This window comes from Hoplias malabaricus, chromosome 10 (assembly GCF_029633855.1).
Source record: "Hoplias malabaricus isolate fHopMal1 chromosome 10, fHopMal1.hap1, whole genome shotgun sequence".
Taxonomy (NCBI): Eukaryota; Metazoa; Chordata; class Actinopteri; order Characiformes; family Erythrinidae; genus Hoplias; species Hoplias malabaricus.
The window spans coordinates 6,248,570-6,273,188 of NC_089809.1; the positions used below are offsets into that span (position 1 = coordinate 6,248,570).

The 24,619-nt window shown below is 39.5% G+C and overlaps 2 protein-coding genes across 5 annotated transcripts in view; both read right to left on the reverse strand.

Annotated features, from left to right (window-relative positions):
• The window catches only part of znf574 (zinc finger protein 574), a 31,423-nt gene extending 30,099 nt beyond the window's left edge, over positions 1-1,324 (reverse strand). Inside the window, exon 1 of one of the 3 annotated variants that reach the window (XM_066683578.1) lies at positions 1,229-1,324. The gene's annotated coding sequence lies outside the window, so the exon portion shown is untranslated. Of the gene's footprint in view, positions 1-1,175; positions 1,197-1,224 lie in introns of those variants that run through there. The other 2 variants (XM_066683579.1, XM_066683580.1) reach the window with 2 other exon arrangements.
• Positions 1,325-3,144: 1,820 nt separating this feature from the next.
• On the reverse strand, positions 3,145-23,358 carry gsk3ab (glycogen synthase kinase 3 alpha b). Of its 2 annotated transcripts, none has more exons than XM_066682903.1 (10): positions 23,013-23,358; positions 13,788-13,975; positions 11,744-11,827; positions 10,916-11,026; positions 9,808-9,938; positions 9,269-9,473; positions 8,846-8,941; positions 7,903-8,089; positions 7,321-7,398; positions 3,145-6,639 (listed from the first exon to the last, which is right to left on the reverse strand). In XM_066682903.1, exons 1-10 carry the CDS (start codon positions 23,179-23,181, stop codon positions 6,575-6,577), a joined length of 1,314 nt encoding a protein of 437 aa, XP_066539000.1. In that variant the 5' UTR covers positions 23,182-23,358; the 3' UTR covers positions 3,145-6,574. The 2 variants fall into 2 exon arrangements, with proteins under 2 accessions (XP_066539000.1, XP_066538999.1); XM_066682902.1 differs by having other exon boundaries at positions 3,145-6,642.
• Between the last annotated feature and the right edge of the window lie 1,261 nt (positions 23,359-24,619).

Here is a 24,619-nt window from a genome sequence, read left to right on the forward strand (position 1 = left end):
GACTTGAAATAAAATCTTTCAACACTGACTTCCACTAAACTTAAGGGTTTTCCTTTTTTAAAAGGTTCGTATTTTGGAGGTAAACGTTTTTCTTTGGACAGAGACAATATGTAAGTCTGTCACCACAGCCAGTTTCTGCAGTGAATATATTGTGTCAGAAATGCTTGCGCTAAACTACATTACTGTCATTTAAATAAACCTTTAAGCCGCTGATAAAGACAACAGCATTATGACGCAATAATGAAAAATTAAAATCCAATAAACTTTAGATCATATTAATATTCATAAACTGGGATTGGAATATTAAAAATGTGTAAATATCCTAAGTAAACAAAACCATTGCTTTTAAACTTAACGGAATAAAGGCTTGTATTAAAAAAATGAGAACAGAATAGCACGACTAGCTAAAACACTGACGTTCACGTCCATGTAAACAAACACTCAAGCAAACCCAATGGCAATGAGGTCAGTAAAAGTTAGTGGAAAAGTCAATATACTGTACGATAAGTCAATAATTCAGCTATTGCGAATTCTTTGGGTTTTTTTTTTTATTAAACACTGCACAAACCCCTGCTAATAAATATTAACAGTTCTACTCAGCATCTGACACTGCTGTACCCAGCTTCAGTGTTAGCTTTAGCATTAGCCCATGTGAGAAACAGCTTCAGTCTCTTGCTGTGTGTAACCGCTGCGTTATTTAAGGTGGAACAATGAGTTCCAAAAAATAATTCCGCTATCAGCTCCATCATAATGCCAATGCTCGCTGTCAACGGTGCCGGTATCGATTACACACAGCTAGAAACTCGTTTGCTGATGTGTAGAGAGGCCACTGTTCGACTTTAGCGCGGACTGATAAGGCTAAACAAGCACTAGCAACACAGCTAACAGACTAGCATTCATAACCCCAACATATTTCCCTCAAACAGAGGGTTAAGAACGCGTCAAATGACTAAAAACCGCCCAGAAACGGGTTTAACAGCCAACTAATGTTCGCCGCGAGTCGAAGCCGCCGAGTCGCTGTAAAATCTTCGAGTTCTAACGGAAAACGCCGAAGAAGGAGCCTCGCGCGCTTCTTCGTTGGTAAAAGTAAAGGCACGCGCTCGGACTTAACGGTGGTTGTCTCCCCCCCTCAGCAAAAACACCCCCAAACATCTCCAACACTCCCAAATAAACACCTCCACACTTAAACACCACCCAACCGCGCTCACAGACCCAGCAACTCACCGACCTTTCTGCCACAAGTCTTATTTGGAACGTTCAGGCGAGCCGAGTCCTGATTGGTCCGCGGCGCCTCGGAGAAAAGTTAGCGCTGCGTCATTGTCGTTCGATTCAGTTCGGTGCGAACCGACTCCTTCGATCCGAGTCGATTAATCGAACTTTCGCCGCTAGCGATTTTAGCCGGTTTGAGAAAGTTAATTTCACAAAGAACAAAATCCTTCAATGCGATTTCATTAATTGGATCTAATTGATGCTGGTAATAACACGAAGCTTTGGAACTTTATGGAAAATTCCAATTCCAAATGTTGCACATCAGCATTTCTTATGGTCCATACAACATTGACATAACTCAAGTCAGCTCAAAAAACATTTGCCAGTGCTGTAACTGAGACAAATTTGGTCCAAACCCATCTGAGATCACCTTTCTGTCAAACATTATACATCCTCCTAGCACTGAACCAATTAAAAGTTTGACATTATTTAGAGTATTATGTTACATTGTATTCAATCCCTGTTTTGTATTCAAAAGGTTCAATCCCTGCCTCAGATCAATGTCTGCGAGAAGTTTGGCATGTTCTCTGTGTGGGTTTCTTCAGGGAGTTTGTTTCCTCCCACAGTCCAAAAGCATAGGTTGGTGGATTGGCTTGTGCAAGTTTCCACAGGTCTGTGATACCATATCCAGGGTGTGTTCCTGCCCTTGCACCCAGTGAAATAACAAATAAGCTATCACCCAAGCACACAATGCAATAATTCCCTGATTGAAGAACCTTAATTAATAGTTTGGTGCATATTCCATAGTTCAATTGATGTTTCTCCCCGACATTTTTAATCTTGTGCACTTTGGTCAAATTCAGAAATAACTCAGTAACTTTACTATTTGGATATCACCATTAAAAGAGTCCACTATTTCATGTCCTCCATAACGAATGAGATTTAATCATGTTAATGTGATTCATTTGAATGAAATGTCGCACTATTTTCCTAACATACCACCACATTATACCTCCACAGCATTAGCACTTTTAATTAGAGATTACTCTCAAAGTGGTATTACCTCATTGCATTGTTTTTCCAAATTAGTGCATAAATACATCTTTTCCATTTCAGGGTGGCGGTGTTCCCAAATTAGTAATGTAAAAAATGACATCTCTAAAAACTATAATAGGAACAAAAAAATATTTAATCTAAATATAAATTAAATCAATATTAATTTTAACCTCTTGTATATTCTCTTTAGAGAGCCATTACACCTTGCTTTTATTTTATACAACTGATACTGCTTAAACAATACCCCATAAACGCAGCAAGTGCAGTAAAAGTATCTAATAACCAGAGACGATACATTGTTTTAATATGAGTGTAGGAAACTAGTTACACAACCACAACACTGTAACACTATACAGTTTGGGCTGGGAGATGGTTGAGCAATGAGTGCACTACTCCTTGACTGGCTCCTGGTGGCATGCGTTATGTAAATTACATAAATTATGTAAATGAGGCAGCCCTTATTTATTTTTTTTTTTTACTGTGAAGCAGTATCATTCATTCATTATCTGTAACCCTCATCCAGTTCAGGGTCGCGGTGGGTCCAGAGCCTACCTGGAATCATTGGGCGCAAGGCAGGAATACATCCTGGAGGGGGCGCCACTCCTTCACAGAGCAAAGCAGTATCAACTGCACTCTTTCAGTGGCAATAACTTTGAGGTAGTTTTAAAATCTCATTAAACGTTCAGTTCCTATCACTACCCCTGTGAACCATTCAGTTTCTCGAGTGGACCATTTCACATCATTCCCTCCATTTTTATAATGTAATTAGGTAGAAAACGTGGACAATCTGTGGTAAGTAAACCCAGTAACTAAACTGCCCTGATTTCTGTTTGTGAATCTGTAAAATAAACAAACAAACAATCAATAAAAGAGACACTTTTCATCACTTTATTAATGAGCTTAATTATTTATACCAACAAACAAAAACATGGTTTCTCTCTCTCCATCTCCCTCCCGAAATGCAGCTTTTCTTCTGAAGATGAGCTAGGTTTTATTCCCCCGTTTGTGTGTGTGCGTGCGCCAGCATTGTCCAGAATATTCTACATAACTAGAATTCTGGAGTGGACTGGACAGTGAATTGATAAAGTCCAGAACCCTTATCTCAAAGAGAGCATCATGTTTGAGATAAGAACGTTATTCTAATGACAGGCCACATACACAGAAAGACAGTTCTCTTCCCCATCAGATAAAAAAAACAAAAAACTAACAAACAAAAGAAAACATAAACCTTGTGATACAATAAATAAAATAACATTTATGAGAAGGGGACCACAAACGAGGAGGAGGGAAAGAGAGAAAGATAGAGAGAAAGAGACTAAATTTTGTTCAGTTTCCCCCTCTGTACACAAAGGGGGCAAGTTGAAATGTTATGTACAGCAGAGAGGAGGAGAGGGGAGAGAGCAAAGGAGAAACAGAGAGGAGAGGGGAGAAGGAGAGAAAGAGAAAGAGAGAGAGAGACGCACACTGGACCCTATCCGAACCAGCGCTACTCCTCAAGAGAAAACAAAGAGAACAATAGAATAATAACAATAATAACAAAAACAAATTAAAAGTAAAAGGTACATGGTATTTACATATTAGCAGTGGGAGAAGGGAAGAGTGGGGATGGATAGAGAGTACAGGGAGGGACGGAAGGACAGAGAAGGTGAAAAAGCTCCAAATCCAAGACGTTTTGTCTGCTCAAGTGTTTTGGTTTTCAGTCCGGTGCGTGCGTGTCTCTATGGTACGTACAATGAAACAGATTAACAGATCAGCAGCCATTTAAACATGTATACATCTCCTAACTCTACTGCAACACGCACACACGTGTATTTAGAGACTGAGGTTTGACAGACTTGAATGGAATGGAATTGCTAAAGCAAAACGGGTCTTTAAATCCACATCCAGAATTCAGATTCCAGTCCTGGATTTTGTATTTCGCAGGTAGTTGACTGCAGTACGTTTTACAGCATTTTAGACTCTTATCCAGTGCAACTTTGGAGTTGAAACAAGTTACAGATGTTGGTAAGCGTAGTGTTAGGAATCTTGCCCAAGGATTCCTATTCGTATAGTGTGGGGACCTAAACCATAGCCTGCTGTGTGTCGGGGAAGTAACGTAGTTGTTATAGCACAACGTGAAACATCAGGACGCAAACAAATAGACTATGATTGATGTTATTGTTTGGACATCTAATTTACTGCAACCAGGTCAGAAATTAGGCAAAATCCATGTCCAAGAAACACTTCAAACTGGTAATCACAAAATCCAGCACCAGTGTGCTGACTATAATGGTCACTGGAAATAGTCGAGCGACTGTAATGACAGCCTCTGGTGTAATAATGACTTACTTAAAACCCTCATTTATTTCTGACTGTATTTTTCCATATTTTATTGACATCACACAGCAGGGATTCCTGAAGTTGGCTTGTAAGGTTTATTTTGCCTTACCAGAAAATGGCTGACTCAAACAACGAGGGAACTTGTTTATTAAACTCTTATATTCCTTTAAACGTATTTGATCAACAAAACGGTGCAATGTTCCAAAATGAATCTGCAGTAAATGTGAGTAGTTTTGTCTTTTAGCATTAGAGATGCCAATCTCCAATCCCCCACTGCAATACTCCTGAAAGCTACGTGCCATTTTATAAATAACTGCACGACGGTGAGCAAAGCCTTTACTTAATAATGATTAAACAATAATTTTACATCAGTTTAATCTGTGGCTAATTTCAACACCAACCATGGCATCAGAGAACCCACCATGGTCACCACACCAGGACCTGGATTCAATATCCAGATATGAAGACCTCTAGAAACAGAAAAAAATAAAGACTAAAGAAATAAAGATGTGCTGAATGTCTATATTTATGAGGAAAAAGCACTCCTCACATCTACACACACAGCACAAAATGTGCGAGAGAGTGTAGAGAATTAGAAATGATTATAGGGTCCAAGCATTTAATGCTGCTCTAGGCTCAGTTCACCACATCCGTTATTATTACTATTAAATTCACAAAGCTGATCCAAGACCAGCAACCTTTACAGGAACACTCAAGCATTTTTTTTAATCTTCTCTCTACCCTCTGTATCTGTAGTGTTCCACAGAAGAAAAAAAAACATCATCAACATCTTTATAACAGAAGTCAATGGGCAGCTGCTGAACACTTGCAGATCTGAATGACTGGATGGCTCTGAGACAGAAGGGGAAAATGGTGGGTGATGGCAACTTTGTATCACCGGGGTACGAGGAAAACCAACCAGAATAATTCGATTAAACTTCGTAATAACAGTTTTGGAAAACATTTTCCAAGTGTAACTCGTCCAAACACAATGTACTGTTAAAGGCAAATGTCTGCAGTCTATTAATCCACAAGTTTCATTTAAGTTATTCACAGAATTCAACAATGATATACTGGTTTCTACTGGTTCTACTCACTGCGTTTTCTGTTGTTGTTTTTTTTTTGTCACTGGTAATCTTCTACACACTACAGATACAGTAGAAAGAGCTTAGATTAAAAAAAAATAGGAGTATTCCCTTCATTTTAAAAGATTTACTAATGTTTATGCTCAGTACCCAGATTTACAAATCATATGAGAAGCCCTTTTTCCAGCACTGCCACAGAGTGGATGGGGAAAAATAAAATGTAGGGGAGGAAAAAGCACATATTCTAACATACACTTTCCAATTATTCCTGACCAAAAAAGTGCAAAAGTAGCACATGATTCCGGGCACATGGACAAAACCTGTCTCTCTCATAAAAACACTTATGTTTCCACACTCCCTTCAAGAACATGGTCTCATTTAGGAAAGAAAACTAACAAAATATAGATAGATAAAGATAGATAAAACTTTTTTTTATATTTAAGAGAAAACTAAAACAAAAGAGTGCAGCCTTGTTTTCTGGATGCAATCCGTTCTAAAACATAATTAATAAAAAAAAATTATAAATGGGATGGACCTCCAGAGAGACACAGCGATGAGGGGAGGATAAATGTGCATCTCTCCTCCTGCCACTAGGGGTCTGCAATGCCTCAAAAAACCATTCCTTGTGTTGCTTTAAAGCGCACAGGACAAAAACCTTAAAAAAGCTTGAAACAAACCATAAGGACAGATAAAAACATGCTCCTGTTGGAACTGACAGGGCCTGAAATGTGCAGGTGGTTCACAGGTGAGGAAATGAGTGAGAAAGACTGGTTTTGGAGCTGGAAGAAGGAAGGACTGAGGGCTAGATGACAGGAGGAGAAAGGTAAGAGGATGACGAAAGATTGGAGGAGAAGAGTAGGTTGAAGGGAAGGGAAGGGAAGGTTGAAGTAACACAGAGGGAACGCTCAGGTACTGTTGCTCAGGGCTCCTGGTACTGAGCTGGACTGGGCTGGACTGTCCGACACAATGCCTTCTGCAAGCACAGAGAGCATTCGTTAACCACAAATAACACCACAAACAAATTAATGTCAAACATGTTCTGTTATATACAAGTAATAATAATCTCTATAAAAGGATTTTGGTGCTGATCTAAAACATAATCCATTCACTCACACACAAATAAACAGGAGTGGTCTACTGAGAGCAAATACAGGGGTTCAACAATGAAAGTGAAACACCTGGTTTTAGACCACAATAATTTATTAGTATGGTGTAGGGCCTCCTTTTGCGGCCAATACAGCATCAATTCATCTTGGGAATGACATATACAAGTCCTGCACAGTGGTCAGAGAGATTTTAAGCCATTCTTCTTGCAGGATAGTGGCCAGGTCTCTACGTGATGCTGGTGGAGGAAAACGTTTCCTGACTCGCTCCTCCAAAACACCCCAAAGTGTCTCAATAATATTTAGATCTGGTGACTGTGCAGGCCATGGGAGATGTTCAACTTCACTTTCATGTTCATCAAACCAATCTTTCACCAGTCTTGCTGTGTGTATTGGTGCGTTGTCGTCCTGATACACGGCACCGCCTTCAGGACACAGTGTTTGAACCATTGGATGTACATGGTCTTACTGGTGCAATGTGCAAAGACAGGTGTTTCAGTTTCATTGTCCAACCCCTGTAGGTATCAACATATAATCAAATTCTGTACCATGTGAAGCAGAGGTGGTCTGAGAGCGAGCGTGAGGAGGAATGAGAGTGGAGTTCAACTGTGGCTGGATTGACAGCTCTGTGGAAGGAGAGAAGACAAAATGCTTTAAGCACAACTGCAAAATTTAAATGTGGAACATTTTATTTACAGTGAATAAAGTGTAATCTTGCTGATTATTACACAGGTTTTTGAATAAAAGTAGAGAGCTTTCTTAAAATCAGTAAATTCAGTCTGTATGTTTCACCCATTATGGACACACAATTTCCATTGAGCATGAAATGAAATGGGGTGTTCTGGAGCAACTGCATATAAGCCTAAAGTCACAATGCTCAATGCCAAGGGCTAATGAGATATAAACCTAGCTGAATATTTCTGTTTCGGTATCTACTGTATAGCCTTCACAGAGTAAAAGTTGTGTGCTTCAGAGCAAATGTTTCATAATCAGGAATGCTCAAATATTTAATAATATACACGTAATTCAACAAACTGACCAAACCATCAGGCACATATCATCTCTGACGCTAAACACATAAAATAATTAAAATATGGCATGACTGAGTTGCACTTGAAAGCTGCACTAACCCACAGGGCTGAAGTTGAACAGCATGGGCAGCTCTCTGCCGCTGGGCAGCCGAGCATTGGGCTGGCGCAACTCGTCAAAGAAGGCGTGAGCGCAGGCCTCCAGGGGAGATAGACGCGTCACAGGCGTGTACTCCAGCAGACGAGAACACAACGAGATCGCCTCCGGAGGCGTCCTGGGCTTAAACACCTGATGAACACAAAAAACACACATCTATTAAAAGGGCTGCCCTGATCACCTGTGGAAACTGGCCTTATGATTTAGTTATTTGGCTTAAGGGATGATAATAACTAATAAATAATCAGTATTTGCAATGAAATATACATGCAAGCTATGCACTTTATTACTAGTGACCACTAATGATTATGTAGCTATTAAACCTGATGATTGCAGGCATTAAGTTATAAATTTTATGACATAACACAATATATATTGTCAAGCCCCGTTCCGGTAGATATTGGTGTGTTCTCCCAGTGTCCGAATGGGTTTCCTCCCAGTCCAAAAGCACACGATGATAGGTGAATTGACTACTCAAAATTGCCCATAGGTGTGAGTGTATGTTTGAGTGTTTCTCGCCCTGTGAAAGACTGTCTCCCCCTCCAGGGTGTGTTCCTGCCTTGCACTCTGTGATTCGGGGTAGGGTCCGGACCCACGGCGTCCCTGAACCAGATAAGGGGTTACAGACAATGAATGAAAGAAATGGTATGTGTTGTGCTACTTAGGTTTAATAAATTGGAAGAGATTAACACTGCAATAAATCCAAATAAACCGCACTAATGACACTTTCTTTGTAAGGAGACATGTAGACGGTCTGTGTTCTAGAAGTAAGGTCGATATTCACAATAAACTTGAGGCAGCTGTGCCCTATTGTTTAGAGAAGTGGCGCTTAAACACCAAGAGCTTTTGATAGCATATTTAAATAGGCCTCAGACTCCAGGCTGGTACCTTAGTCCAGGGATGCGCTTTGATCTGTGGGAATTTGAACTCTGTGTAGTTGGGATTCATCTCCCTAATCTGTTCTCTCGTCGGTGTCCCCAAAACCTGCAGGGAGAAAAGCAGATTGTCATGGGTCAGGAACATGTGTTGGATTAACGTTTGCCTGGGAAATTATCCGACTTTAGTTCCCCTGGTGATCTCTCATTAGGGAATATTATTCTGTAACACAGGATAAAGCTGGGGTAGAATCCCACTCAAAAGTAAGAAACAGTTTCTTATATAGCAGTGAAATGACTTTCCATTTCAAGTCAACGGTGCATGTGTAACCCCTGGAAGTTAAATACGGTAAAAACCACAATATATAAGTGGGTCAAGACACATGTCCATAGGAATGCACATCAAAAATCACCACATCTTAATAATAAAAATCACCTTAATGATTTCAACTAGCTGGTCAACTCCACTGTCACCAGGGAAAATGGGTTGTCCCAGCAACAGCTCAGCCAATACGCAGCCAGCCGACCAGATATCAATGTTGGAGGTGTAATCTGTGGCTCCAAAGATGAGCTCTGGGGCTCGGTAATACCGCGAACAGATGTACGAAACATTTGGTTCTCCACGAACTAACTGCTTCGCACTGTGAAAAGAGAGAGATCAAATCATGAACACATTCAGAGGTTCTCCCAGACCTCAGGTGACAACAACAACAGGACTGCAACAAAATGTTCAAACAACCGTATTTGTACAAAATTTTAAATGATATAGGCTTAATAAATCCTGAAATTGTGCTTTTAAAAACCTATTTTAAACATGAGAGTCCCACACTGTGGAGTATAAAGAACTCATACATAAATATTTATGGTAAATGACTTACTGCTCCTTTAAGATCTATACTTGGTAACAGAATTTTTAGATATTAAATTTAGCCCTATATCTGAGTCAAAAGCTCAAGCACCCCAGAGGGAACCCACCTGCCGAAATCACACAGCTTGAGCACGGCTGTGTCCGGGTCCACCAATAGGTTCTGTGGTTTGATGTCTCTGTGGCAGACGCCTTGGGAATGAATATATGCCAGACTGCGAAATAACTGATACATATACACCTGAGAGAGAGAGAGAGAAAAAAGAAAGAGAAAGAGAGACAGAGAGAGAAAGAAAAAGAGAGAGAGAAAGAAAGAGAGAGAAAGAAAGAAAAAAGAAAAAGAAAGTGAGAAAGAGAGAGAAAAAGAGAGACAGAGAGAGAAAATAGAAAGAGAGAAAGAAAGAAAGAGGGAGAGAGAAAAAGAGACACAGCAAGAGAAAGAAAGAAAGAAAGAGAAAGAAAAAGAGAATGTTTAAGCACAGATAAAGAAAGAGTAAGTACTTTAAATGTTATCGATATTTTTATGAAATGGGTCACAATATGATTTTTGATCATATGGTTGGTGCTGTTTAGCGAGCGGTACAGAGCAGGGACGAACCATCAGGGGAAAATATTAAAGTACATTTTTTCTGAAAAATAATGTAATTGTGATTTCAACTGCAATTACTTTACTTTACTTTAAAAAGGTCCAATCCTACTGTTACAACCAAGAATATCTAGTGTTAATTCTGAGCAGTAAACACAGTCCCTTGGTTAATAAAAGTACTGGAAATGTGCCTGTGTAGTTAATGTGTTAACAATAAAAATCATCCATCAATCAATTTGGCTTTAAGAAAATCATTAACTATTAAAAATGGTTCATTCACAGCAATTATAAAAAGCTTAAGAACAAAAAAAAACTGTTATTCTGTTATAATATTATCCCCATAATCATCATCTTTGCGGCTTAATCCATTTCAGGGTTGTGGTATAATATTGTCCTGGATAAGGTAAAATAAATATTTTGAGTAGACACCTTTATACCTGGTATAAAAGTAAATAGCAGGGTATCGCCATGGCATCATAACAAAATAATGAAATTTGGAAACTGAAGAGACACTTCTTTTCCTGTTGCTAGTTATTATGGTGGTGTTGTTTTAATGATGGTGTTTGAGTCGATGGTTATTATGCTATTTTTTTTTAGGGTTACTGAGATGAACAAGCCCAATGAGAACTCACTTTAACGTAGATGATTGGGATGGTGGTCTTGGCCTTGTTGAAGTGGCGCGCCACCCTGTACACAGTCTCTGGAACATAATCTAGCACCAGATTCAGATACACTTCATCCTTCTAAAAGACAAAAGGCAGAAAAATTGGTGACAGTGTGAAAAATATCATAAAGAACATCCAAACGGCACAATGCATTTAAACAAGTTATAAAAAAATATATATAAATAAAAATGAATTGTGTGTCAGCAATCTGTTGTGAAACATACTCTCAAACTGCTGGTAAATACAGGAGGTCCTCGGGTTACGTCTGTCCTGAGTTACGATGTTTCGTGGTTACGACACATCTCCCATTTACTGTATAAAGCCTTGTTTCGACTTAAGTGGTTTTGCATCGTAAACGTCGTAACGCGAACTTCGTGTTTGGTGTGCGCGGCGGAAGAATACACGATTACACAGCTCGGGACCGAGGAGGATAGGTGTTAGGATAGGATAAGTGCGTACAGTATGTACCGACTTACACCGAAAATCGGTTTACGACACAACGTAGGAACGGATCAACGTCGTAAATCGAGGACCCCCTGTATTATTAAAATATTCTCGCATTAAAATGGCGCAGCCCAAACGTAAACTGAAAATATCACACGCTGCCCACTGTATTTCGCCACATCACATTTAATAATTATAATTATCACAAGTTAATAACATTTTTTTTAAAATAATTATTATTACTGCATCACAGAGCAGGACAACAATGACATCATTACCACAGGTTATTATTCATTACACATAGTTTACATATTTTAACCATTTCAAGGTATACATGGTGTTTTCAGGTACCTTCTCTCCACTGGAATAGAAGAAGTAACGTAGCCTAACAATGTTGCAGTGGTCCAGCTTCCGCATAATCTGTAGTTCTCGGTTCTGTACAGATGGAAAGAAAGAAAGAGGGATTAATACAATTATTTTTAAGTATACTGAGGCAATTCATGAAACTTGACCATCACTAAATCTGAGAGGTTTAGAGCTAGGATGTTTAGAACCTCACATACCTCATTATAAGAGGTATTGCTTTAAAATGCAGATGATACTATACAACATGAAATACATTCTTTTATTCTGAAACCTTGAGGCTCCCCGAGTTTCCATGCCCCTGCAGCAGACAAGAGCTGAAAGGCCGTCGGCAACAAAATTAATCTATTACACTGTAGACTACACACATACTGTGTACTCAAGACATTATTCTGAGGACCCATGTTCTACGCTGTCCCAGTACACAAAATGCTGAGCAGAAATTGCCATCGCCGGCTGAATGAAACCCATCAGTGGAGGGCAGAGCCTGTTTGCCACTTTGTGATGTGAGAATCTGTGCGAGGAACCAGAAGTAACGACAGTGTGTGCGGGGGAGGAGGGTGGGTCCCTCCTGTAGTCATTTTAAATGTAGTCTGGATGCAGGATGCAGCCCACAAACGGTGAAACAAGACCATTCGGTCAGTTTGTCCTGGTCGGCCCCAGTCATAAAACAAACATGCGATAGCATGAATGGTAGTGCAGAAATTTCCAACTATACTACAGATCGATCTGAGTCACAGATCTAGACCCGCATTTATGTGACAGCATAAAGACGAGGTCAAAACAGGCATTACACACATTGAGGAAAAAAGTGCTGAGAAAAAACAAGAATGGAGAACAAAGAGAACCAATGAAACATGGCTTAAAAACCAGAGCTTCTCAGTTCCTCCTCCGATCTCACTGCTGTGCTTTTGGGTCTAGGTGAATAGAGGCTCATTATCATTTAAAGGAACAGGCGATTACTCTGACTATACTAAACACAGACTGTGTAGACGATGGGAGAAGGCTGCTGTGGTGTTTGACATTTGTGGTATGTTGACTAAAGCATGTTTCATCAAGACCCCAGATCTGTGTCGATTTATGGAAAAATGGTCTGTCATCTTTAATTTTGAGGTAAAGTACTTACTCACACTTAGCCAAACACTTCAGACTTTAAGTGTCTCATCTGTGATCAAGCAACAACCCCAAGAAAAACCTTCATTATAATATGACTGAATCACTAGTAAACTAAATCAGAAACACAGCAAGCTAACCACCAAGTGAATGTTAACACAGCACACAAACAAGCTCGCTCAGCTACGTCTTTCTGCTTGTCGCCCATTCATTCATCCATCCATCATTGTCTTTCTTTAAATTCTGCACATACACTCTCTGAATACCCAAGAACCCCAGAAACCTGCAAAATAAAAGCTCTATATCATCACAACATCAAACATAGTACATCATGTGAACACAGCATCTGTCCTTCACACAGTGTGAAATTGTTTTAACGAATGGACAAATAAAAATGCTCCAAATTTACTTGGAAATAAAATTCTTTATCCATTGACTTCCATTAAATGGTATTTCTAAAAATATACTATTTTGGAGATACAGGGTTTTCTTTGAACAGCCAAGCTATTTTAGGTGAGTCAAGGACACAGTCAAGAGTACAACATCTGTATATGCGCACCCTGTCTCATTTCTCCCTGCCTGTGCTATTTTGTTTAGTTCTGCTTCAATGACAGAGCAGACTGGGAGTGTTGAACTAAGAGATATCAATCTAACATGCTCGTTAGAGTATTAGGGCTATACCCAGACCGTTCTAAGATCAGCATTTTACTGCACCTTGTTTCCTGCGCTAAAACCATAGAAGAGCTTTTACCTTCTGGACCACCACCATAACCTCAAATGTCAATGTAAAATGCAGGACATCACTTGGAGATCATAGCACAATTTGAAACTGACAAATCAACTACTTTTTCTGTAGATAGCTATGGTTGTGTTATTGTCATTACTGAATTTGTGTTAGTATTTTTCTGGCCACTCTTACCTTAAATCTCTTGTCCTGCAGAACCTTCTTGATTGCAACCATTTCCTGGCTGTCAATGAGTCGGGCCTGATAGACCACTCCGAACGAGCCATTCCCAATCACCTTAATGTCTGTGTAAGACACTTCCTGAGGGCGGTCCGGACCTTGACCCGGCGTCGCTACCACTGTGGTCACCTTACCACTGTCCCCTAAACACAAAAACAAAGGAGATTATAAGGAGTTATATTTCAAATAAAGGGCAGTTAAAGAAAAACTCACTTGCACATCATACAAAATTGCTACAGCAGCTGTTTGCAGTCCTTAGCAAAATGTGCTGTTGGCTTATGGGCAAACATCTACGATGCTGGACATTTTGAGAAAGTAACCTCTCAAAATACTAAGATTAGTCAGCCATAGCTTGGATGATTGTGTAGTTCAATAGATTGTATATTCTCTTATCTTCTCATTACAAATTTTTTAGTTAGGAACAAATCATTTGTGAGACAACTCATTGTTTTAAAATGGGAAAAACCGACACGTCTGTAGTCAATGTGTGTATCACGTTTTGCTCCAGACGCTGGCTGAGGTGAGATTTTATTTGCATGTGTACAGGAAAAAAAAAGAAGCATTAAATCCAATATGACCATTATGTCTCACGTCCATTCGTTGAATGGTGTGCGGTGAATGGTGATTTGTTGAATCTTTTTTAATCTAAGATTTGACATGGCCACACAGACCAACAGATTTCAGATTTAAGGCCCTTTAGCTTTGGTAATTTGAACGTAGCCCTAGTTACCCTAGGACACATTGTTAAAATAAACATAGCAGCAGCACACGGTCGTGCCAAAAGAACACCATAATAAAAAATAAAAAAAAATACAGACAACAGACTATGCAAAGTGACTACAAAAATATTTCTACACACAACTACTACACTAAACAGAGCATAAGACATCAACGACAAAAATAAGGAAGTAGACCAGCTGCAGGTCTACAAAAGCAAAGACTGTTTTGGAAATAGGAAAGTCTGTACTTTTGGCGTAATTTTTTTCCACTCATACAAGACAAGGCTCCTCTCTGTTTAAACGGGCAGAGACCTACAAAGTAAAAACCAAAGTAACATTTTCATATCCCTGATATAATCTGACAATATTTCACAGTGTTTAGTACAAATAGCGCAACCCCACCCCGTGCAAAACAAAATGTTTTCAGCTTGTTCTGGTTACGGTACATGTGCATATCTCCACAGCTACGAAAGGCTTTTTCCAGCACTCTGATATGCTTTTGGAATTGAAGAGCTTCTTAATTAATGCCTGTTTCACACATCAATTCTGGAGAATTTCTAGAGAAACTCCAAAAGATCAGGCCCCGAGATGTCCCGGAGTGGTCAATCACACTTGCAGCTCACAGTGGGAGATTGCTTTAGGCATGGCGCAGCGCCTGTGCAATGCGTGCAAGAGAATCGCAGGAACATTTCCTGCACCGTTCTCACATGTGCCGACTCTGACTTTACCCAAAGTCTTTACTAGGGCACCACCAGGATAAAGTCTGGGTTATGTCCACGATGAATGTTGCAGGGGGCTGCGTTCACAAATACAGTAAACTCGGAACATTACAAGATTATAGGTCATGTGTGAGATGGGCATAAGAGACATCATGTCGGGCATTACAAGCTTTCTGATTCATTCTTCAGCCAGTGATATGTCTTCTTCCTTATAAAGTCTCTGGTAGTAATCAGGCTGTCAATCTTCTCATATCATCACACTGCCAATCCCTGTCTTGTTCATGCAGCAACACTCCAGCTGCTGTAATTATCTGGTCAGTCTTCAGGTTGTGTGGATGTCACAGCCACCTTAAACCCTATGGTACTTTCCAGCAGGTGCTAGTATTCAAAAACCTGCATTTAAATATCTGCTCATTTCCTACACTAAGGAGCAAGGAGCATGACTTATCGCTGAAGCAGCAGGAACACACCCTTCAGTGTATTTGAACAGAGGTGGAGAGACACCAGGGCCTACATTCACAAATCGCCAGCCTTTTTCTGGGTCAGTGTCTTAACCGTGACTAGAAACAAGAGGGACAGATCGCATCTTAGATCAGCTCTTCTAAATTGATCTGCCTTAAGAACACAAGCTCACAAATCCAACAAACAAAAGAGCATAAAGAGATGGTCTAGGAGCAAGAAATTCCTGGAGATGATAGGTCTTTCCTCATTCACAGACACCAGGGAAAACGTAGTTAATTCTGAAAGTAAAATTAGAATATTATCCTCCATGTCCTTTCAGTGGGACGGGTGACACAGTGGGAGGGGGTTAGCTCTAAGCTCAATGTTTTTGAAGCTAATGATAAATTAACTATGATTCATACTAAATCTCATGTGTAAAGCATTTTTGAGTTGTATGACAAGCGCTATATAAAACTCATGTATTATTATTATTATTATCATCATTCAACATGCTCATCTGGGGCACAATATAAACCGTAATAAACATTGATTAGAAGCATCTGTATGGTACAAGCATAACTCAAATATAAGGAAAGAGCATATCAGACTTTAAATGTATTTGATTAAAACAGTGCAACAGAAATGATTATGAAAACTACTATCGCAGATAAACAGCTTATACCTGGGGTTTCTTATTTGGGTGTGTCACAGACTACAAAATGACCACAGAGACGTCTCACGACGTGGCACAGCTAGGAACCGCACCTAAATCTTTCTCTGTGGGGTTTGCTTCTGCAACTCTCTCCACCGAGAGGACCCTTTGAGACCGCATGAACAGGAAATCAGTGAGAACATGCCAAAGCAATTTTTCTCACTTATTTACACCTACAACAGAGTGATGGGGAATATTTGGAACAAAATACGGGCTGCAATTTTGAGACCACACAAAGTTTCCACAGAACACAGAACCAATCCAGCTGTGAGACCTCTATCCAGTCAAATAATACAGCAGCACTGTATCTGAACTTTCAAACATAAATCAACAAAGACTTCACAACGTCTCCGCGCATTACAGTTTTCAACTTGAACTGAGTAAGAGAACCTGACAAGTGAATGCACATTTACCTAGTTCTAAAACATGACGTTGCAGTTACTGATTCTCAAAGTGATCTAAAGAACAAGGCTGAACAATACGGACAAAATGCTGTATTCAAATTATCCAAATCATTTCTAAAAATTTTTAAATGTGTATGTATCAACACTGGCAGATGAGACAACTGGTCTCTCAAGTGATGCTACAGTTTGCCCCAAATATCAGAAGATTGTGGGTTTGACCCTAGGTGATGCCTCTGCACTCCGAGACAAGGAGTTCCAAGAGTGCCATCTTCCTGTCACCAGCCCATACATGTAGTTGTCATTTGATATAACAGAATTAGGCAGTTTGTGTTCTCCTCCAACTGCATAAAGCCATTTAAAAAGATGCAGTGGTTGGCCTCACATCTCTTAAGGGTAACGTACTTGACGTCACATTGCCAGACTTGGAAAATTATTAGGAAGTAATCTAGTGTGTGGAAAGTTTATCCATTTTTATGTTTCATGACCACTGCAATGGCCCAAGTTTGAAGCACTACTTCCATGCCTTATTGCAGTTTTTCAATGGTAAAAATGATTAGGTTTGAAACCCAACTTACACAAGCTAGAGAGAAGACTACGAAAAAGTTGATCCTTTCGTCACTGCTACGATGACGGTGATTAAGATTGTAACTTTTTGAGGTTGGAGATTCATCAGGATATGTAATCATTCATATTATAAATTTTATGTGGTGATGTGCCTCCCAGACCACCTCTGAAGCTAGTTTGTGAGATCAGATCACGCTGCGTCTCTGAGATGCACTGACCCCATTTACATCTGTACTTAGAGATGTTCACTTAAGATCACTCATCCAAGAAGAATGTTCATGACAAGTGTAAATTGGGCCTATGAGGAAAAATTACAGATATATGGAACTATATGTAGTGCTCTAAATTACTGATATAAATTGTTTTTACAATAACAAAGATCATTATACAGCAACAACTTTCTCCAATACAAATAATTGCACAATAATGTAACTCTATCTTTGCCCTGTGGACACACTATGTAGCATGAGCTGGATATATAACACATTCTTCGTAAGTCTTTACATTCCAAACAGGCTTAGCCAAGAACTCAAAATATGTTGCCTGCTGCTCATGACACTTCTAACTCTCATCTACTGAAAGCAAACCTTCATTAAAGCCTGTAGGAATCCAGTGCACTGATCAACAGAACTGAGTTACACTGTAATTCAAGCACAGGAACAAATCAGTATCTCACTTGGTAGAGTGTTTTAAAGAATAAGCAGTAAATACTAATCATGTACATTTACATTATATGAAAGGATTTGACAGAGGGTGCTTTTTGGAATGAACCCATAGGTGCCAAAAAAGTTTTGGAAGCCAATGGCTATAATGAAACAGTTATTATAGGCATTTCTGAATAATTTATTCTGTGCACTCAGATTTCTATATCACTTTAGTTTTACTGGTCTGTGCCCAGTCCTGCCCCTTAGGATCCATCACTCTGCTTCAGCTTTAATTTAAACACTTTTTAAAGGGCCGTCTCAAATCCAAGTCCAGTCAGTCCCGAGTTACGATGTTTCGTGGTTATGACAAAACTCCAGTTTACTGTACAAAGCCGACTTAAGTGGTTTTGCGTCGTAAACGTCGTAACGCGAACTTCATGTTTGGTGTGCGCAGCGGAAGAATACACGGTTACGCGGCTCGGGACCGAGGAGGATAGGTGTTAGGGTAGGATAAGTGCTTACAGTATGTTATTTATGTAAAGTATGTACGAATGTTCCGGCTTACACCAAAAATCGGTTTACGACGCGACGTAGGAACAGATCAACGTCAAGGACCCCTTGTATTTTGTGACTGGAGCAAGGGCAGCGCACGATTTACTACATCACTGTCTTTGATGTCTGGAATAAATGTCTCATGAGCTCCTGCATTTGAAAATGTAAAACATTCACTAAGGAAAAAATCACATGGATTGGTAATACAATGTATATACAAATAAAAATATGTTATTTCTGACTCCTACAATGGCAAAGTTTATTAAGGTGGCCTTCTGTAGCTGCTGGGCATGTATTGATGTGCTTCAGCATTCACACTAGTCAAAAATACAATACTTAACTTCACAGGCCAGGTGTGGTGTATGAATATTTGTATGCTGCAAGTCAAGAATGCACAATTCTCCCACTGGTAACCTATCGCTCTGGGGAGTTTAGCTCTAGCCCAATGTAACACAGACGTAACAGGTAATGAAAGCCTTTTCAGGCATCTGACTGAGACAGGTGTTTTGGAACTAAACTTTGCTTGGTGGTAGAGCTCCAGGTCCAGGTTTAGACATTTCTGTTTAAGACAAGACCTTAGAATATCTCCTTAGATTATGTTACTGTAATGTATATGTAATACAAATAAGACCTGCCTTAGGTATTACATTTTAGGATTTGTTTCCCTGTATGAAAATAAACCTTTGCCACATCTTGGGTGTAACGTAATTAATTTAGCATTGATCCAGGTGATTACACTTGTGTCAGAGGTTTGTTCCATCAGTTCATCACAGGGGCACAAACTGACTCTCGTCTCTCTCTTGCTGTCTTATAAACGAAAGATAATTCTCTGACTCTGATTTTAAGTCCTGCCCTGTCCAGGGTGTGTTCCTTTCTTGCACCCAAAGATTCCAACTAGTCTCTCGACACACCCTGTCCAGTATGAAGTGGTTACAGAAGATGAATGAAAGAATTAATTAATAACTGTATTAAATCATCAGTCTGATTACCAGAAGAAAAATAAAATCACTGCAACTAAAACTTCAACTGGAAAACTGCTTTTGTTGCCAAATGCTTAAATTCTAGAAACGTTCTACACATGCACCAGTGAATTTTAACACTTTAGAGGCTGTGAAGGCAATGTTTACTGTCTCTACAGGTTGACACCTCTGAGAATTATATGTTGGGAAAAGTCCATTGGGAAAAGTCTTAGAAGTCATGCTCGTTTCAATCAGGTAGGACAACATTCAAGAAAATTTCCAGGATGTCCTGAAATCAGAGTTCCTAGTCATTGATGACAACTTAAGTAACTTGCTATTAATGCAGCAACAAAAGACACTGATCAATTTAAATTGGAACAAAGGCCTGTGAGAAAAATAGTGTTCCTTTCCATAGAATCACAGACTAATCAAAGGGACAACATAGAGAGGCATGATGCTTAAGGATGACGTTTGTTAGTCCAACTAGCTGCCTTCGTCAAAATATGCCTTGATAAACTTTAAAGGAGACGTCCATGACTGTGGAGAAACAGAACAGAAGCTCAGGGTCTTTTAAGGTGGAACGGTATGTTTAAAAAGAAACACGACTGTTGTTTGTACGTGGCTGAAGGTTAACTTGTCTGTAAGTTTTTATTCATTGTTTGAATTACCACAGAAACTCATTTGTAACTTTCGTTAATGCAGTTAGCCGTCTCCCGATTTTGGAGACATATGCACCTTAAGTGATCCAAAACAGCAAAAATAAGCCGATGTCAACCTATGGAACATGAATAGAGCAAATTCTTCTGGATTTGTGAACGTCACCTTTAACATAACATTCATTCACTCATTATCTGTAACCGCTTATCCAGTTCAGGGTCACGGTGGGTCCAGAGCCTACCTGGAATCATTGGGCCAAGGCGGGAATACACCCTGGAGGGGGCGCCAGTCCTTCACATGGCAACACACGCACGGACACTTGAGTCGCCAATCCACCTACCAACGTGTGTTTTTGGACTGTGGGAGGAAACCGGAGCACCCGGAGGAAACCCACGCGGACACGGAGAAAAACACCACACACCTCACAGACAGTCGCCCGGAGGAAACCCACACGGACACAGGGAGAACACACCACACTCCTCACAGACAGTCGCCCGGAGGAAACCCACGCGGACACAGGGAGAACACACCACACTCCTCACAGACAGTCGCCCGGAGGAAACCCACGCGGACACAGGGAGAACACACCACACTCCTCACAGACAGTCACACGGAGGAAACCCAAGCGGACACAGGGAGAACACACCACACTCCTCACAGACAGTCACCCGGAGCAGGAATCGAACCCACAACCTCCAGGCCCCTGGAGCTGTGTGACTGTGACACTACCTGCTGCACCACCGTGCCACCTTATCATAACATGGATTTCTTTAATGTTTCACCATTGTTAAATATTCACTCTTTTTCTTGTTCTAACAAAATTAAAACAGCCTGATTAATTCAGGATTTCATTTCATCATTGTTATCTAGCTCTACATTTTTTTAATAAGTTAAACTAAGTTGTTGATTTTTTTCCTGATACTACTGTTCCTCAAGTTCCCACAACATTAATGTCTCAATGATTATGCGTTTTTCAATCCTTGATATTTGAATGTAAAAACAGCAGATATCGAAACTGTTCTGTTACGCAGCTTTCTTAACCGAATTCTATAAGCTGATCATACAAGTTACAAAATAAACTAAATAAACTGTGGAATACAAAATAAGTTTTAAAGCTCATTCTTAAGTCATTCATTCTTTAAAATTGCCCTTATATTTTTTTTTGTCTTTTCTAAAATTCTATTTCCTGTCCATTAATTCCTTCTGTGTCTTTGCTTTTTCTTCATTCCTTTTCTATATATTCGTTCTCTTTTCTTTCTCTCATGTCTACCCTACATTTACATTTGGTAAATGTTCTTATCTAGAGTGATGACCAATTTCAATCATATTACAGATACTGACTAATACAGTGTGAGAAGTCTTACCCAAGGACTCTAACTGGTGTAGCTTGGTGTTTCTGCATGAGCTGGTTAGTGAACACCAGTTTGACACATGGATTGCGGTAGTGCTATGCACTATGCTATTCCATCTGCTAGATGACAGGATATTATGTCCACAATGACTTGTCTGCACTAGCTCAAGTGGCCTTAAATCCTAAAACATTCTGATGGAAAGGCTATCTTTCTTTGCCTTGCTCCTTTTCTTCTTTATTTTAAATGATATGGATATGTCTTTAGAACCACTGTCATATTCCAAACATCTTGCTTTGCAAGGACTGGATTGATTCACTTCAAAAGCTGCACATCTATTCAGTCTTTCAAGCAATTTCACTGTCACAGGCAAATTTCCAGTCAGAACAAAAAGTCATGAGAGTTGTGGAGCGTTTCTGTCATCTCGGTCATTGGTGGTGAGAATAGCTGTCATAAGTCAGTCATTTTCTTGCATTGACGTTTTGATAAATCCAACCATGTTAAATATTACCGTAAGTGTTTAGTCTCAGCTAAGTGTTCCTGCAAGATTTACAGTTTTGCAAAATCAAATCTCTTTAGATGTGAGAGCGTGTCAAACTACAGTCTTGAAAAAGCATTCTAGGATATGCAATACAAAGCATCATGTCAAAGTAAGACACCAACCTATGAAAAATATGTATAACATTCATTTAAATATATTGTAGCCTATATATAGCAGAGTAAATAGGTTTAGACCTGGCCTTAGTCTCATTGCAAGCAGGACCGTGGGCTTGTCTTTAATAAATTGTAGCTCGTTTTGCCTCCATGGTTTGTTTAATACTCTTTATGAGGATAATGTTTATTGGACAAATAGAACATTATCACCTCTTTCGATGGCAAAAACAAGGCTAGCTATGGTCAGACGACAACAGCCGGCTGCCTACAGTCGGTGACCGCTGACTTTTCTAACGAGACTGAAGCCAGATTCTTTTCTAGCATTTTTCTTTTCTTCGCTTTTATTCAAAAATGCCTTTGTATTCTGCGACTCATTAAGTGGAAATATTAGATTTAGGGCATTTTCTCGCATTGTAACCACTGTATTGTCACACTGATGCCATTATAAGTCGTAATGTCTAAATATAATCTCATGTATTTACTCCTTCTGTTACAGTGAACTAAAATCTGTCTTTTTAAAGAACATATTCCACTCTAACGTTTTCAAAAACAAGGCTAGCCGCGGTTAGCCTCGCCAGCTAAAGTAGGTTACCGTTGGCTTTAAAAACGAGGCTGGAAGTGAACGTTAGCTTCTCCTTTAATTTCCCCGTTCCACCTTAAATGCTGCAGCGGTTCCATTCGGAGCGCCTGGGGCATTTAAGGTAGAACTGAGCACTCTGAAAAAGAATGTAAGCTCAGCTTCGGCGAGCCTGTGGACTATTTAAGACGGACTTAGGATGCTAGAGTTGAACCTTCCCCATACTCACTGCCTAGCTTCAGGTTCCCAAAGGCGGACGAGCTAGCTCCGGAGGCCTGCGCAGAAGCCCCGGACTTTCCTGCCGCGCTGACGCCGGCCACTGCGGCTCCGGAGGCGGCCGCGGAAGCTCCCGGAGGCTCGGCAAATGAGCTGGTCCTGGGCCGCCCGCTGCCGCTCATTTTCGCGTTTTAAAAGAGTGCAGCGGCGGGAGGAGGAAAAACGGGCGTCGGCGGACAGGACGCGTCAGTCTTAAAGATAATCACCCTTATATGACTGAGATAAAAAAAAATAAAAATAAACATAAAGAGCGCCGAAGTGTACTGCAGCTCTGACTCTTCTTTCTTCCCCCCGTTCTCAGCGGCGCTGATGGACCTGACGTGCAGCAGGGGCGCACTGCTTCATGGGAAATGTAGTTGGCCATGGGAAATGTAGCTAGAAATTTTGAAATAGTTTAGTGTATATCTAGTGCATATTTACAGTGTTAGGAAGACATTTAAAATAATTGAATGCAAAGTTGTAGAACTATGCACCCAAAGCTGGAGAGTTGTTTTTAAAATGCTTTATTATGGTTAATACCACCTTTATTGCAAACATTTTGCCTCAGCTATTATTTTGTTTAAGACATCTTGATATCCAAATTTGTTACAAATGTAAATATGGCTGTTTGGAAATAATTGTTTTATTGATTTGCTCATTATTTTACAGCTGACATTTATGGGATTTATTGGTCACACACCTTCATACTTATAAGGAATTTAGCTGTAGTTTCACCACCAAGAAATCAGCTTTACATGAATTTGTTGTTTCTTATGACATAACAAAAAACATAATTTTTCATGTTCACTTTCTAATTAAAAAAAAAAGACAAGCACAAGTCAGATTTTTTTGATACCATGCTCTATGAGCTAGCATATACGTTAATAAACTGATACATAATTAGAGAAAATAAACTGAATCAGACATATTTTAAATTAAAGTAATGGCCCATTTCTTAGTGGTAGCAAAGAGGTTCAGTAAAAAAGAAGCTCAATATCAATAACGATTTAAACAAAGCAAGACTATCCAATATCATTATAATACAGATATTAATAATAATAATTATAATATAAAAGAAGTAGAAGAGGAGGAGGAGGGGAGAGAGGAATGCTTTGTCCACAACGTCCCTCATGATCATACATTTCTTTCATTTGTTTTCTTGTACAGAATATTATTCAGCACTATGCTGGAAACTAACTTCAGGAAAAATAACTTTAGCTGTAAATGTGAAGTTTCTGAATTAAAACAGACCCTTTCAGAATTTGAGTTGAAATAAAATTGAAGCTTATGATCTGTTTTTTTTTTAAATATGAAATGTATTATGATAAATATATATACATTTACTAAATACAAACTGAAGGAATTTTTATTGAGAAAGTGCACATAAATGAAGGCAAGCATTTACACAAAATTACTTACATATTTTATTCAGTTTGTGCACACAATTTCTTTCCCTGTTCCTTATTCCACAGTTTATTTACAAGTAACCCTATCATCTTCTTTAAAGCGAAGGCACACATTTTTCTTTTATACTTCAAAGAAAAAAAATCAGCTTAATTAAAACAAATGGATAAAAAATGC

Bases quoted from the DNA above. Each gene is read 5' to 3' on its own strand.
- gsk3ab (XM_066682902.1), bottom strand. From the start codon at position 23,181: ATGAGCGGCAGCGGGCGGCCCAGGACCAGCTCATTTGCCGAGCCTCCG. The intron at 11,027-11,743 runs GTACCTGAAAAC...TTTGTCTTTTAG, and splicing joins TCTATTCCAGTGGAGAGAAG to AAGGATGAAGTGTATCTGAA. The intron at 6,643-7,320 runs GTACAGAATTTG...CTGTGCTTGCAG, and splicing joins GACCACCTCTGCTTCACATG to AAGGCATTGTGTCGGACAGT.